At 54.4% G+C, this 14,672-nt stretch overlaps 2 protein-coding genes across 2 annotated transcripts; both read right to left on the bottom strand.

Annotated features, from left to right (window-relative positions):
- Positions 1-3,153: 3,153 nt before the first annotated feature.
- HRG_08802 (reverse transcriptase (RNA-dependent DNA polymerase) domain-containing protein) lies at positions 3,154-4,446 on the bottom strand (the record flags this gene model as incomplete). Its single annotated transcript, XM_044867273.1, has 3 exons — positions 3,154-3,671; positions 3,813-3,927; positions 4,021-4,446. 3 exons carry the CDS (start codon positions 4,444-4,446, stop codon positions 3,154-3,156), a joined length of 1,059 nt encoding a protein of 352 aa, XP_044717294.1.
- Positions 4,447-11,553: 7,107 nt separating this feature from the next.
- Positions 11,554-13,850, bottom strand: HRG_08801 (endonuclease-reverse transcriptase domain-containing protein; the record flags this gene model as incomplete). Its single annotated transcript, XM_044867272.1, has 3 exons — positions 11,554-12,692; positions 12,748-13,235; positions 13,291-13,850. The coding sequence occupies 3 exons, from the start codon at positions 13,848-13,850 to the stop codon at positions 11,554-11,556; spliced, it is 2,187 nt and encodes a 728-aa protein (XP_044717293.1).
- Between the last annotated feature and the right edge of the window lie 822 nt (positions 13,851-14,672).

Below are 14,672 nucleotides of genomic sequence, written 5' to 3'. Positions count from 1 at the left end.
GTTCAGTGAGGCTCCCGTCAAACTGCCCCATAGTTCAGTGCGAGCGTCGCGCACTATCAGTGTCACCATCAGTGTGACGAGTGTGACGAGTGTGATAGAGCTAAACTTGGACGTTTGACCATTAACTTAATTCCTGGCCTACTTACAACGAGTCAATCGCTGATTAAACGGCGGGATGCGTTCTTGCTCAATTTTACAAACCATCTAGCTCTTACGAGATATCCAAGTGTTGCCAGGGCAGAACGAGCCTCTGCGTAGCTTTCATCTCCTGTCTTTAGGGTAGTATCTGGTCACACTTCCCATACTCTCTGCTAGGCAGAACTTGACGTTGAAGCCTTTGATGCCTTGCACCCGTGCGATTGGATTGTTTTGGCTGAGATCCATAAATTCCTCGAGCCCTTTCACGACGCTACTATTGCCAACGAAAGCTGGAAAAAGTCCATTTCCGATGTCCTACCTACCATGGACTACCTTTTGCACCATATCGAAGCAGCCAGAAATACGACCGATATACCTCACCTAGCCACGATGATGGAGACAGCATGGGCAAAATTAGCCGACTACTACGAGCTCACAGAAGATTCACCTGTCTATTCGGCCGCGACAGTCTTGAATCCTTCTCTCAAATGGACATACATGGAAAAGACCTGGGAAGACAGGCAAGAGTGGATTGAAAGAGCGAAGGCTCGCGTTGGGCAGTTGTGGAGAGATGAATACAAACCGGCCTCGCAGTGCTGCATTACCAGACCAATTCCTGAACAAAGACCAGATGCAAAACGGCCAAACGGATACAAAATATGGATGAAAGAGCAGAAGGCTACGATTTTCAGCATGGATGATGACGAGTATGATGTGTACTGTCGCGAACCTGTAATCATGGTATCGGATCCGCTCAAATGGTGGCTGGATCCAGCGCAGCGGCGACGATTTCCGGCCTATCCTTGATGGCTATAGACATTCTGTCAATCGCGCCGATGTCGGCGGAAACGGAGCGACTCTTCTCTAAGGCTAAGTTATCAGTGACCGATCAGCGAGGTTCTATCAACGTCGAAACACTCAATCTTCTGGAATGCCTCAGGTCTTGGGATAATAGCGCACTGATACTTCCGACAGAGGTAAGTTCCCAACCAACGAAATGGAGACCAGCTTACGAGTGCATTTCAAGTGTCGATACATGGACGGCAGCCACGACACCTTCGAACGCGTCAGCTCTGAAGCCTAAGATTCAGGTCTCGAGGACGAAAGTCAGCATCGGCTTGGTAGAACGTGATGCATTTGAAGCAATGAGGGATTCATGGGCACATGGGCGGCCTAAGGCGGAAATAACGTCTTGACTTCAATCATGCGCGCCAAGCCTGTATTTTATATATCGCACTGATAGTGTAAACTGCAGTTCGCAGTGCAGTGCAGTTTGTCGCTGACGAACGGACGGACAGTTTGGTTTGGCCATCTGGTCTGCACTGCCACAGTTTGGTTTGACCATGTGGGCTTGCACTGCCAGTTCAGTGCGCCCTGGCCGAGTGCACTGGCAGTTTGGTCCAGTGGCGTCACACGCACTGAAGGGGCCGTTTGGGGTGTTCACACGCACTACTTGCACTATTAGGAGCCCTGTTCGCGTGGAACCCCAAATTCCTTAGCCGCAGCGCGAAGGGACATATTGGGATTTGCCTCAATGGCTTTAATAGCCTCGGCTACGCGCCTTCAAGCGTAAGCTCTTTATTCTTCATAATGTGCCGTTGTTGAGGTCAAGATAGAGGCTTGAAGCGGTGAAGTGACACAGCCAGGTGGTTGACACAGACAGGTGGTGAGGACCCACTTTACGTGGGTATGTGGGACGAGTAGCGGCAGATAAACAAGTGAGGCTATTCGTTATGTTGGAAAGCCGTGATAATGCTGTTTGTATGGTGTTGAGACCATAAAGTAATGATGACTCGTGAGATCATATTCTTTAGTGTTGTGGAACTCCTAGGCTTTCTGCACACCTAGTCATCCCCCGGCAAGAGTGCCCCTATGTCACCCCCTGAGGGAGTCGGTCGCTCTTGCATTCCGAGTTGGCGGACGAAGGCATCGTGTTTCTGTCGGGGTAGGGCCTTCGTCATTCCGTCAGCCGGGTTCTCGCTTGACTTGATCCATTTGACACGGAGCCTTTCTTCCTGGACCGCCTGACGGAGCCAGTGCCTGTGGATGTCAACGTGCTTGAGGCTTGTTTTGAGCCTAGCACTCAATTCCGTGAGTAGCCTGATGGTCTGGAGGTTGTCACACCATAGCTCGTCGGTCCTTCCACTTGGATGCCTAGCTCGTCAATAAGGCGACCAAATTGCATTTGTTCCTTAGCCGTACTTGTCAGGGCTAGGAGCTCTGCTTCCGTGGACGATGTGGTGACTGTAGCTTGCTTCGTGGCCTTCCAGTCAATAGGGGCCCCGAGGAATAGGAACACATAGCCCTGTGATGACTTCCTCGTTTCTGGGTCGTCTGCAAAGGAAGAATCCGAGGCACAGACGAATCGGCGAGTAGATTCGGTAGCTGTAAAGCAGAGGCATCGATCCCTCGTGTGATAGAGGTATGCGAGGCACCTTCGAGCCTCACGTTGATGCCTTGGTCCCGGGTTGTAGCCAAATTGGGCCAGCTTTCCGACTGGGAAAGCCACGTCAGGTCGTGTGTGTATAGCTGGGTGTAGGATTGAGCCGACGATCGATAGGAATTTGTGTACTTCTTCCTTTCTAGCCTTTTTCTCGTAGGGCCTCAATTCGTCTGTTGTGACGGGAATGACGGGTATCCCTATAACGTTATTGTCATCGTTAATGTGGAATTTCTGAGCCATCTTAGAGAGGTAGGAAGCCTGTGAAAGCCACAGCTTCTTTTGGGCCCTATCCCTGATGACCTCGATCCCTAGGAACCAGCGTAATTCACCCATGTGGTTAATAGTGTATTTTTCCATCAGTGCATTGTGAACGTGTTCCCAGCTAGCCTTGTGACTAGAAGGATACATCATGACGATGTCATCCACGAAGAAGAAGATGATAATCCCTTTATACACCATAACACAGGCGTCTTCCACGAGCTGTTGTGCTCCAAGGCTCTTGAAGAATCCCGTGAGCTCTTCATACCATAGTTTCGGAGCTATTCGTAGCCCGTAGATGCCTTTCAGAAGCTTTAGGCATAGCCCCGGCTCATTGAAGCCCGGTGGAGCTGGCAAAAGACTGCTTGTCGAAGCCTATTGTAAAGGAATGCGGTTTTCACATCGTATTGCTCGGTCTCAAGGTCCTCAAGGCAGCAGAGCGCCATCATAAGGCGGAACGTTCGTGCCCGGAGGGTTGCAGCGTATGTATCTTCATCGTCTTCTGGCTGCTGATCTCCACGGACCACAAGCCGGGCTTTGAAGCGTATCACATATCCTTGTGGATCAAGCTTGTAGGCAAAGACCCAACGCATGGGGATAAGGAACTGGTCTGCCGCGTCTTTCTTGAGGAATTTGACCCATGTGCAGAGCTTCTCTTGATCCCTGATTTCCGCAGTCATTCCTTCCATCCACTCAGGGGCATATGCCGAGGCCATCGCTTCCTTGTAGGAATTTGGCACTGGTGGCATATCCTCTATGTGGAGCCTGTGCTTTGAGGCATTGGCAATGACATTGTTGATGAAGGGCTTCTTCGCGCGGCGCTCTCTTTTTCCTGTGAGCATATTGCTTGAGTCCACCCCCTGAGACGTGTCCCTAGCCTTCCGAGCTCTCCGTGGCTCGGGCTCTGGCTCGGGTTCCAAGGCTAACTCCGCATCTTGTGTTATGGATCTATGACCACCCCCGACGGGCTCACCCTCTGGCTCTGAGTCTGATAGCTCTGTAACCCGGTCACCCCCCAGGTCGGCGAGGGGCTCATTCGATTCGTCGCGAAGGGGCGTTCCCAGCGTGATGACGGGTTCCTCGTCGGGCTGTCTGGTTGGAGAGCTAGAAGTGGGTGAATTCGGCTGCCTGTTCTCCCAACCGTGGTACGGGACTGGCTGCAAGTGGGCATTAGGGCTTACACCCTGTGGTGGCGGGGATGATACCGCGGCGCTCCCTTCCGTGCGGGGAGGTGAGACATAGGGTTCTTGGGTAAACCTGACCTCTTTGCCCTGCCTGGTCGTTGCGGAGGGTTCTGCTGATGGTCCTGGCGTGGCTGGCCTTGCCTCATGGCTTTCCTCTTCATCAGAGTGCCCATATAGCTCGACTTCGTCAGGGTCCTCATCGTCAGGGACGTCCACAGCGGCCATTTGGCGCAACACATCGTATGTGTACACACAGGCGGCTTCAGCTGTTTCTTCCCTAGCCGGGTCATACATCGCCGACTCGTCAAAGCGAACGTTCGCAGAGACTAGCAGCTTCGTTTGCCCAATCGAAGGCATCCACACGATGTATTGTTGGCTTGACTTGTAGCCCACAAGGTAGCCGATATGTGCCCTCTGTTGCATGGCCGGCTGGCTCTTGTGGGACTTCACATGTTCTAGCGCCTCTATCGTCATAGGATAGGCCACACAGCCGAAGACTCGAAGGTGTGAGATATCAGGCGAATTTCCTTGATGTGTGCGTATAGGGGTTGTATTCCTTCATGTAGGTCCACCAACGCTCGAAAGGGCTTCTCCATGAGTTATCCTTGCCTTCGAAAGGGGTTCTATTTAGCAGATAAACCGCTGTTTTGTAAGTTTCTGGCCAAAGCTTCTCAGGAAGGTTTGCATCAAGCATCATAACCCTTCCTTTCTCTTTGACCACAGCCCCTGACCTTTCGGCATGACCGTTCTGTGTGGGCGTTGATGGGGCTGACACAAAGACCTGTGCGCCAAGCGCTTCAACATACTCGATCATGTCGTTCGTTATCAGGGCCTTCTCCCGTCACTAACTAGGATGATCATTTCTATCCCATAGCGTGCCTTCATCATCCTAATCAGCTTCTTGAGGGCTGATCGGACCCCTGTTTTATCCTTGACCAGGTAATAGAAGCGCATGCCCGTTGTCATGCAGGTAAAGAGGGCAAAGTGCTTGAAGCCGCTGTAGCCGGGAACTGGCCCTGGGTGTAGGTCAAAGCTGAATTGGACCCCTGCCCTTGTGGCCGGAAAGTGGGCTCTGCTCGCGAGACTTCCTGCGAGCCTTGCCTGTTGCACAGACTTCGCACTCGCATCCAGATGGTCCACTCAATCTTGTGCCAAGGCATTGAATCGAGAGCTTCTCAAGGGCCCCTGGACCAGGGTGCCCAAGGCGTCGATGCCACAAGTCACCCGGGCCCTCCATTCGGGGCCTTGGTTTCCGGCTTGTAAGGAAAACACTATTGCGATCCTTTCCAAGGCTCGCGATGACGTATTGGCCCTCGAAATCTTCCAGTTGCGTAAGCTGACGGCCCGTAGGCTCGTAATAGAGCGTGCCGTTGATTTGGTTCCAATAGACCTTGGCCTGAATCCCTTGTCGTGCCGAAAACACGCTTGTGGGCATCTCGGGATGTAATAGCTATTGTCAAGGTGTAATTTAACCCTTGGTCTAGCATAATCACTGCCGAGCCCACCCCTGAACTTGGAGGAATTTTCCCAGCTCTGACTTCCTCAGTTGATCCCCAGGTGAAGGACTCCTCCTTGAACCACCTTAGGTCATTGAAGACATGAACGCTTGCCCCTGAATCGTAGATAACTTTATCAACGAGGGGCTCGCAGTTCTGTTGCATGTGGTGAACCCGGGAGACTGTATGAACCTTGCCCCCAGCGTTGCCACTGCCGTTGTTGTTTGGGATCGTGATATTGTTGTCGGATCCCTCTTTATCTGTGGCTTCCATGCCAGAGCCTTTTCCTTCTCGTGAGGATTCTCTTTGAAGCGCTTAGTGATACGAGCCTTCTGATCTTGGGTTGATTCCAGCCCTCAGGGGTCCTTGTTGAACATCACCCTGAAGGTCCAGCAATTGACCCACCAGTCATCTTTCTTGACGACGTGGCTTCCACAGGCTGGACACTTTTTCCGGGTGGTCCCGGCCCCTGTTGTTGTTGTAGGCGTTTGGCCTGCTTGATTGACGGTCTTTGTTGGCTTCCCCTTTTTCCTGATCCCAACCTCCCTTTTGAAGTCTGCAATAACTGTTCGGAGCGGCGTTTCAGGGGCATTTAGGCGTTGAAGCAACAAGTCATCAGACCGTACGTTCGAGGCCCATGTGACATCCCAATCCTCGAGGGCCTTGAGGAAGTCCTGCCTAACTTCCTGCACGACTATCCCACAAACCAGCTACGCAAGGGCAACTTCGTCAAGGTTCCACTGCTGGTCGGTGTCACCACTGATGAGGGTGGTGGTTTCGTGACCGATTCGACAAACTCGGATGAAGACGTGCGAGAAGCCCTCAGGGCGCAGCTCATATCGAACAACACGGCAGAGAACGTCGACCAGCTGCTGAAAGAGCTGATGTACTTGTACCCGAACATGCAGTCTATCGGCATTCCTTCGCTCAAGACGTGGTCTCATATTATCCAGCCAGGTGATGCGGGCAGCCCGAATCTGGGGTCGCAATATAGGCGCATGGCAGCTATTGTCGGGGACATGACAATCGGTTGCTTGTCACAACTGTGAGCTGTCGGTCATGAAGGCCTAGAGGTACACACCTCAGGGCCATGGCGATTGCCTTGAGTCCTGCTGTGTAGGTATTCTGCTCATCACTGGAGCCAAGGGTGACGGAGTAGCTGGCCAGCACCTCGTCTGCGCTGTCACGGGAAGCATCCCGAACGACGCCTCCCAACCCGACCTTGCCTTTCCTTTGCGAGCTGGACGTCGCGATAGTGATGTCCTCCGGGTCATCCGACTTCAGCACCTCCGCTCGGTCTGCCTCGTACGTTGCCTGCACTCGTTCGTCCCACGGCGCCAGTGCGAACTCGTGGATGACTTCCAGGCGTTTGGTATCTAGTCTTCCCATCGCCGAGGCGAGCTTCTGCATTGGCGACGCATACCTCCTGTTCAGCTTGAGCCTCAACGATGTCAGAGGATGCGTCTTCGGGAGCGTCCGCATCCTTATCCAGAATTTCGCTGCCTGTGTGTGTCTCTTGTATGTATGTGTATTTCACCCGGAGGATTTCTCCTATAGGGCCTAGACGTAAAAGCTACTGACATTTCAATACATTAATGCGTAACACCTTAAGCCCCACGGGTCAGCATACGCTACACCAACCTCGCCGCTACTCGCTCCGTGACAGGCCTGCTTGAAGGCCAATTTCTCCAAGTGTTCAGCGTCCTACCTTCAGCAGCTGAAGCGCGGTTTCCGCTGCTTAGCCCGAAGGGCCAGACGCTGCCTGCGTCTCATCCCCAGGGTTCCGCGCCCGACAGTTCCGGCTGTACGATTCGTGTGGTCCACCGCAGGGCACGCACTTTGGCACTGTCTCCTTGCATTCTCTGTGGTGATGTTCTGCTTTCGCGCATCTGCCACATCTTTGCGGCTTCTTGCATGAAAACGCCTTGTGTCCCATCTCTTGACAGTTGAAGCACTGAATCGGTCCTACGCGGCGTTCAAAAACATTGGTGCAGGCGGACTCTCCCGCAACATCGAACCACACGCCGTCCAGAAGTCTTTGCGCGTCTCTTTAGTGACATAGATCACCATTGACCCGTACGCTTTGGCTTTCTCTGTTGCTAAGCCAGGTGATCTTGGCAATCGTGACGTAATTCTCGGCTCCGAGCGCCTCAGCTGCGCCCGGCAGAACGTTGCCTTCGGCGTCCAGCACTGCGGTACGCTTGGTGTTGTCGACTTTGACAGGGTAAAGCTGATCTCTCAGTACCCTGGCTCCCGAAGTTACCGTCTTCTGCGCTGCTTCCTTGACCTGCTTCAACTCGGTTTGGTCTCTGCATAAAATTTTGATCCGGTCGGGGTTTCGAGCGTCTGTCACGACCGCTGCGCATTTCCAAGTCTCCTGCCTCTGACTCTTTCTCATGTCGCTCTCTATGGCTTTTCGGATGTTGCCGATCTGCGTCTGGCACCTGTTCGCTTCTTCGACTCGTGATGTGTCCACCGTACAGTAGAGACTATCGCTGACGGCTGTTCGTGCCGATTTAGCTGCTGGTACGGTGCCCCGGTTCATTGTCTGGATCGTCGGCGATGGCCCTGCAGCGCTCGCATACGACATCTGCGGACTGCTCTGCAGAGAAGATGCGGGCGTAGCCAGGGTCTCTAACTGCGCTCGGATGTGACGAAGCTCATCTCTCATCTCTTTCCCTTGTTGATCCATTTCCTGGATCATCTGCTGTTGCTTGATATGATCTCGTTTTGCGCATCTATCGCCCGGCTGAGCTTTTGCGTTTCTTGACGTGACTCGCTCAAGAGTTCGAGAACTTTCTGGAGCATGGCTCGGCCTTCGTTCGCGCCACTGCTGCTGCTGGCAACTTTGCGCCGCTCAGTCGCGTCACTGATGGCGACATCATCCGAGGCAATGCGCGTTGCAAGCCTAGTTGTGCGTGTTGTCTTCTCCACCAGATCGTCGGGCTGTCGCGCGGCTTCTCGAATTTTGGTGCTTGGCCTCACGACGCGTGTCGATCTTTTCGCGGGTGTCGACGCAGGCGACGCGCTTCGCCCCACCATGATCACGGCCTCAGCCGGCGTCTCCATGATGAGGCCCCTCAATGCCTAGCTGGCGTTCGCTTCACGGACCGAGTATTATTATTATTTGTTGGTAGGTCTCAATGCATGCATGCACAGATCTCTTTTTTTATTATTATTTTGTATTGCGCCCGGAGGGTTCCCCCATAGAGCCACTACGCTAAGCTACGTACCTACTATACATGGTTTCTCCTCACCTAAAGCCCAACGCTTCTTTCCATCTGTTTCCAGCCTCGTTCGCTGTGACATGACAGGCCTGCTTGAAGGTCAGTTTCTCCAAGTGTTCAGCGTCCTACCTTCAGCGACTGAAGCGCGGTCTGCCGTTGAAGGCTGTTGTGTTAGTATGGTTGTTCTTGATCAGTACATGGCCCGTTAACGGTCCATACTGAAGCGTTTTGTCGCCAATGCGAACTGTATCGTCGCACGCACAGCCCCAATATCAGGTTGCCACTTGTCGTCGTCTGACTCTGCCTTGCCTCCTAGGAAGAAAGACAAGTCTCCCACCTTTCCGCGCGCATATCGCAGCATGGTCTCTCGTTGTACCGTCCATCTTCTGCATCGAAAGAGGAAATGCTCCACTGTTTCTGCAGACTGCCCACAAGTGCACTCATCCGATTCCACCGCCCCGATTTTGCAGAGGTAGCTATTCAGCCGCGATTTGCCAGTTCGAAGTTGTATCAACACTTCGGATTCCTTTCTTGTTAGCTCGTCGTACAACTTGCGGGTGTGCTTGCCCGGCAATGCCTTATCGATGCGCTTTGAGTGCTTTCCAACCCCTTCCGGGATCTGACGAACGCGAGCGTTTTCGTTGAGCAGCAGTCGTAACGTCGTTGATCTTGCTTGAAACGTTGCTGGTTCGGCGATGCACTCGTCTCGCGTCGCTCTTTCGCTTGCATTTTGGCCAGTGGCCCAAGGGTGAACTCCTCATTCTTTGCAGGCACCCAACGAAGTCTACTCTGCAGCCTCTTTTCGCCAGATACTCAACAGATCCGTATATCGCCCGTATCGTGCACTGACCAGACTGTTGCCGTGGCCGCCCGATGACTTGCAGGACAGAGCGGTTGCTCGTCACAACCGTGAGATCTCGGTCATGAAGACCGAGAGGTACACACCTCAGAGCCGTGGCGATTGCCTCGAGTCCTGCTGTGTAGGCATTCTGCTCATCACTGGAGCCGAGAGTGACGGAGTAGCTGGCCAGCACTTCGTCTACGCTGTCGCGGGAAGCATCCCGAACGACGCCTCCCAACCCGACCTTGCCTTTCCTTTGCGAGCTGGACGTCGCAATAGTGATGTCCTCCGGGTCATCCGACTTCAGCACCTCCACTCGGTCTGTCTCATCCGTTGCCTGCACTCGTTCGTCCCACGGCGCCAGTGCGAACTCGTGGATGACTTCCAGGCGCTTGGTATCTATTCTTCCCATCGCCGAGGCGAGCTTCTGCATTGGCGACGCATACCTCCTGTTCAGTTTGAGCCTCAACGATGTCAGAGGATGCGTCTTCGGGAGCGTCCGCATCCTTATCCAGAATTTCGCTGCCGCTTGAGCATGCCGTTCTCGGAACGATTGCACGCCGGCCTCGGCCTCGGCCACTGCCGTTGCCACCGTGCGGAAGCCTCCCGTGACAGCCTGGGCTCCGATTCGCTGGGCCCTGCCAATCCACACCGCTTCTTTCACCCGCACGCGTGCGACCACACGTTTGAGGCATAGTCCATGGCTGGCGCCACGGTCGCGACGAACAGTTGCCTCGCCATCCGTGGCGAAGCCATCTTCAGTCGTTTCAAACATGGCCGCGGCCAGCCCTGGCGGCCGCTCTGGCGATGTGTTCCTTGAAGCGAAGCGCTTTGTCCATGATGACTCCCAACAGCTTCACGTTGCTCTTCGGCTTGACATCGTTTCCTTTGATGATGAGAGGCAGGTCGCTGTCACGCTCCGCGATGCGTGTGAAGTGGATGAAGGATGTCTTCTCTGCTTCAAATGTGGCGCCGCTGCGCTTCTCCCAATCAAGCGCATCATCGATAATCGACTGGATACCATCTCTGTTTGACTCTGCCGTTGGCCCCGTGACCCAGGCAGAGTAATCGTCCACGAAGGCGATGGAGCCACCGTTATTACTGATCCGTCTTTGCACCAGGTCTGCGTTGAAGAAAAGAAAAGCCACTGGCGACAGAGGAGATCCTGGGTAGGCCGGCCTGCGGCAGGGTTTGTTGCTCGGATGTGTGCCCGTTGACAACCACCGACGCGGTCCGTCCCGAGCAGAATGCGTCTATCCAATTGACCAGTCGACTCGGGATGCCTCGGGCTTTCATCCTTTCGAGCATTCGCTCTTTGCACACTCCGTTGTATGCGCCTTTGACGTCAAAGCTGATGAGGCTGAGCACTCTGCCCGTTCTCCAGGCCTTGTAGATTCGCTCCTGCAGAAGCACGAGTGCTTGATCTGCGGACCTGCGCTTCCGTGCACCAAAGTGGTTCGCGGGCAAAAGCCCTTGAGCCTCGACTGCATAGCTGATACGTTCCGCGACGACTGCCTCCAGAATCTTGCCAAGCGTCGACAGGAGAGAAATCGGTCGCCACGCCTTGGCCAGGGTGTAGTCTCCTTTATCTGGTTTTCAGAGGGATGATCTTGGCCGTTCGCCATTGATGAGGCACGACGCCCTCTCGGAGCGATGAGCTGAAGAGCGTCCACACCCGGTGCTTGACCACGTGCCAGAGCTTCTTCCACACGATCGCAGGAAGGCCATCCTCACCAGGCGCTTTCCAGGGCTTCGCCGCCATCACCTTCTCCTCAATCTCTTGCAAGGTGAGGTCTGGCATGGCTATTTCTCTCTGCGGACGTTCACCTCCGGCTCGATCCTCGTTGGCAGAGGCGGAAAGAAGGTGCTCAGGAGTTCCTCGGCTTGCTCGCCCTTGCTTTCGGTGATCGAACCGTCGGCTCTCTTCAGCGGGGCACCTTGTCATCCGTCATCTCCGTACCAGGCTTCAGATACTTGGCAGCCCTCCAGATGTTGCTCCTTCGATGACGAAGTCATCCCAATGGGCCTTCTTTTGTCTCCGCAAATTGTCGTGGTACTCCTTCGCAGCCTCCTTGGCGCGCTGCTCCAGATCCGGACGCGATTGACCGGCTCTTCGCTGCGCCCTTGCTTGATTGCGCCAATACGTGTACGTCCGACGGAGTCGCGTCAGGTCCTTTGTCCACCATCGCTTCGCGTATGGCGGCGGCTGGGCTCGAGGAGTCAGATCTCGAAGCGCCTTGGTGACCACCCGCATGAGCTGATCCGCCTGCGTCTGCACCCCCACAGTCCACGGAAGAGGCCGAAGCTCGTCCTCGACCCTGGTTGCGATGGCGATCCACGGCGCGTTCTTGAGCATCAGGCGCTGCGGAAAGGTACGCTCCGGCACTCGAATGTCGAAGGTCGTCTGGATCGCTCTATGGTCTGATCCGTGCTCTGTTGGATGAATCACGCAGGATGTCAACTCGTCCGCCAGTTCCGCCGATGCCAGCACCAAGTCGATGGTGCTCTCCTCGTCCGACCTTTGCCACGTTTTCGTTCCTCTCGGGAGAAGGCTGCTAAGACCAAAGTCGTCCATCAGGTCAATGATGGGCTGGCCCTCCCCTTGTCTGCTCGCTGACACTTCATCTCCGCCCCAGAGGAGGTCGTGGCGGTTGAAGTCCCCCGCCAAAACCACATCGGTACGTCTCCCTGTCCCATTGCGGAAGCGATCGATCACGTCGCGCAATAGTTCTATCGCGTTCGTCAGCGCCTCGTCGTTCTTTGCACATACACTGACACCACCATCACCTCCCTTCCTCAAGTCGGAGTACCGCGCTGTGAGATCGGCCGACGGCACAGGCACTTGCTCCGCCTCAAGGTCACTTCGGATCCAGAGCATGCTGCGAATCGGCCATAGGCCATCACGAACACACGTCGGTATCATCTTTGTCCAGTTATGGTGTCCCGTAGGACTCGTCACCACCTTTCCGTCGATATTGCGCGCATGTGGCTCAGATATAGCCAGTGCGGCAAAATCCTTTAGGTCTTCGTCGTTCATCAGACTCTGCTGCACCACATCACTCTTGTGTGCATTCAGCTGTAGGATGCGGAGGGACTCAAGCATCACTGCTCGGATTCCTCATCCTGCACTTCCAGCTGAATGACTCGTGCGGTCCGCCACACGGGACACATTTTGGTTCAATCGCGGTGCATTCCCGGTGGTGATGCCCAACGTTTGCGCACTTGCCGCATGTCCGCTGTTTCTTGCATGAATATGCTTTGTGACCGATCTCCTGGCAGTTGAAGCATTGGATTGGTCCTGTTCTTGGCTCGAATACATAGGTGGTGGCTGACTCTCCCGCTAGGTCAAAGTAGTACCCTTCCAGAAGCCTTTCTGCGTCGCGTTTCTTGGTGACATACACCACCATGGATCCGTACGCTTTGCCAGACTCTCGTTTGCTCAACCAGGAAATCTTGCCAATGGTCACTCTGTTTTCGGCACTCAAGGCCTCGATCGCTCCAGGCAGAACGTTGCCTTCCGCGTCAAGGATTGCTGTGCGGTTGGCGTTGTCGACTCGGACCGGATACAGCTGGTCTCGCATAACTCGCGAACCTTCCACGGCTGTCTTCTGCGCAGCCTCTTTGACCATCTGAAGCTCGGCTTCGTCTCTGCAGACGATCTTGACTCGGTCGGCATTCCGGGACTCTCACGACTGCTGCGCACCTCCAGGTCTCTTGTCCGTTCATCGCTCTCATCTCAGTCTCGATGGCCTGGCGAATTGATCCGATTTGCGCGTTGTTCTTCTTCGACTCGCTGACGCGAGATGTGTCGATGGTACAGTGGAGAGGATCGCTGGCTGTCTGCTGCTTTCTTGGGACAGCTACGCTGGATAGACTGGTCGGCGGGCTCGCTGGCAGTGTACGCGCAATGTCGGCAAACGTTGCTCGAGTGCCGCTCGACAGAGTCACCTCCCCCGAAGCATTCAGGTTCTGCGTGAGCTGGGCCAATTGCTCTTTCACAGCGGCAACCTCTCTCTGAAGATCCCGATGTCCCCGTTTTAATTCCGCGTCGTGCTCATCGCTCTTGCGTTGAAACTCTTCCTTGGATTCCTGGACTTGGACCTCCAAGCCTCGGATGAGATCTTCCTGTCCTTGAATGATGGTGCTTTGCTTGTAGACAGTGGCGTTCAACTTCCTGATCATGTCGTTTTGCTCGGATACCCGATGTTTCAGCTCCACCATTTCACTGCCCATCTTCCCCAGCGTCTCCAGGACTCTCTGCATCATCGATTTGGCGGTCTCCACATTGCTGCGTGACTTCACTTCGTCGCTTCTTTCGCCATCATTGCCCACTGACGTGACTCGCGTCGTTCGCGTCGTGATTCGCTTCGAAGCCCTTGCGGACGCATTTTCCAGTGATTGCAACGTATCTTGCACTCGTCCGCTGGGCGTCATCCTCGCGTCGGACGCGTCGATGGCGACGGGCTAGCTGGATCTGGACCCGCCCTCACATCCGCCAGGGCACCACCTCTAGCATTGCCATGGTGGCACGCGACATCAACACCAACCCAAGAGTAAAGAGTAAAGAGAAATATAACTATCTACAGTTCGAGAGCCGATCCGAACTTTTTTCCTTAGGAGGTCTTTCTCCTGCACAGATCTCTTTTTTTTTTTTTTTTTTTTTGGTTGTATTACGCCCGGAGGGTTCCCCCATAGAGCCACTACGCTAGCCTGTCTACCTTCTGTACATTGTTCCATCTCACCCAAAGCCCCACGCTTCTTTTCATCTGTTTCCAGCCTCGTTCGCTATGACATGACAGGCCTGCTTGAAGGTCAGTTTCTCCAAGTGTTCAGCGTCCTACCTTCAGCGACTGAAGCGCGGTCTGCCAAGTTGAAGGCTGTTGTGTTAGTACGATTGTCCCTTGATCAGCACATGGCCCGTTGCCGGTCCATGCTAAAACGTTTCGTTGCCAATGCGAACTGTATTGTCGCCCGCACAGCCCCCATATCAGGCTGCCACTTGTCGTCGTCTGACTCTGCCTTGCCACCTAGGAAGAAGGACAAGTCTCCCATCTTCCCGCCTGCATATCGACTCATGATTTCTCG

This window comes from Hirsutella rhossiliensis (genome assembly GCF_020360975.1).
Source record: "Hirsutella rhossiliensis strain HR02 chromosome Unknown scaffold00011, whole genome shotgun sequence".
Lineage (NCBI taxonomy): Eukaryota > Fungi > Ascomycota > Sordariomycetes > Hypocreales > Ophiocordycipitaceae > Hirsutella > Hirsutella rhossiliensis.
Note: the sequence above shows the minus strand (reverse complement) of the source record. Positions and strands in the feature narration are given on the sequence as shown.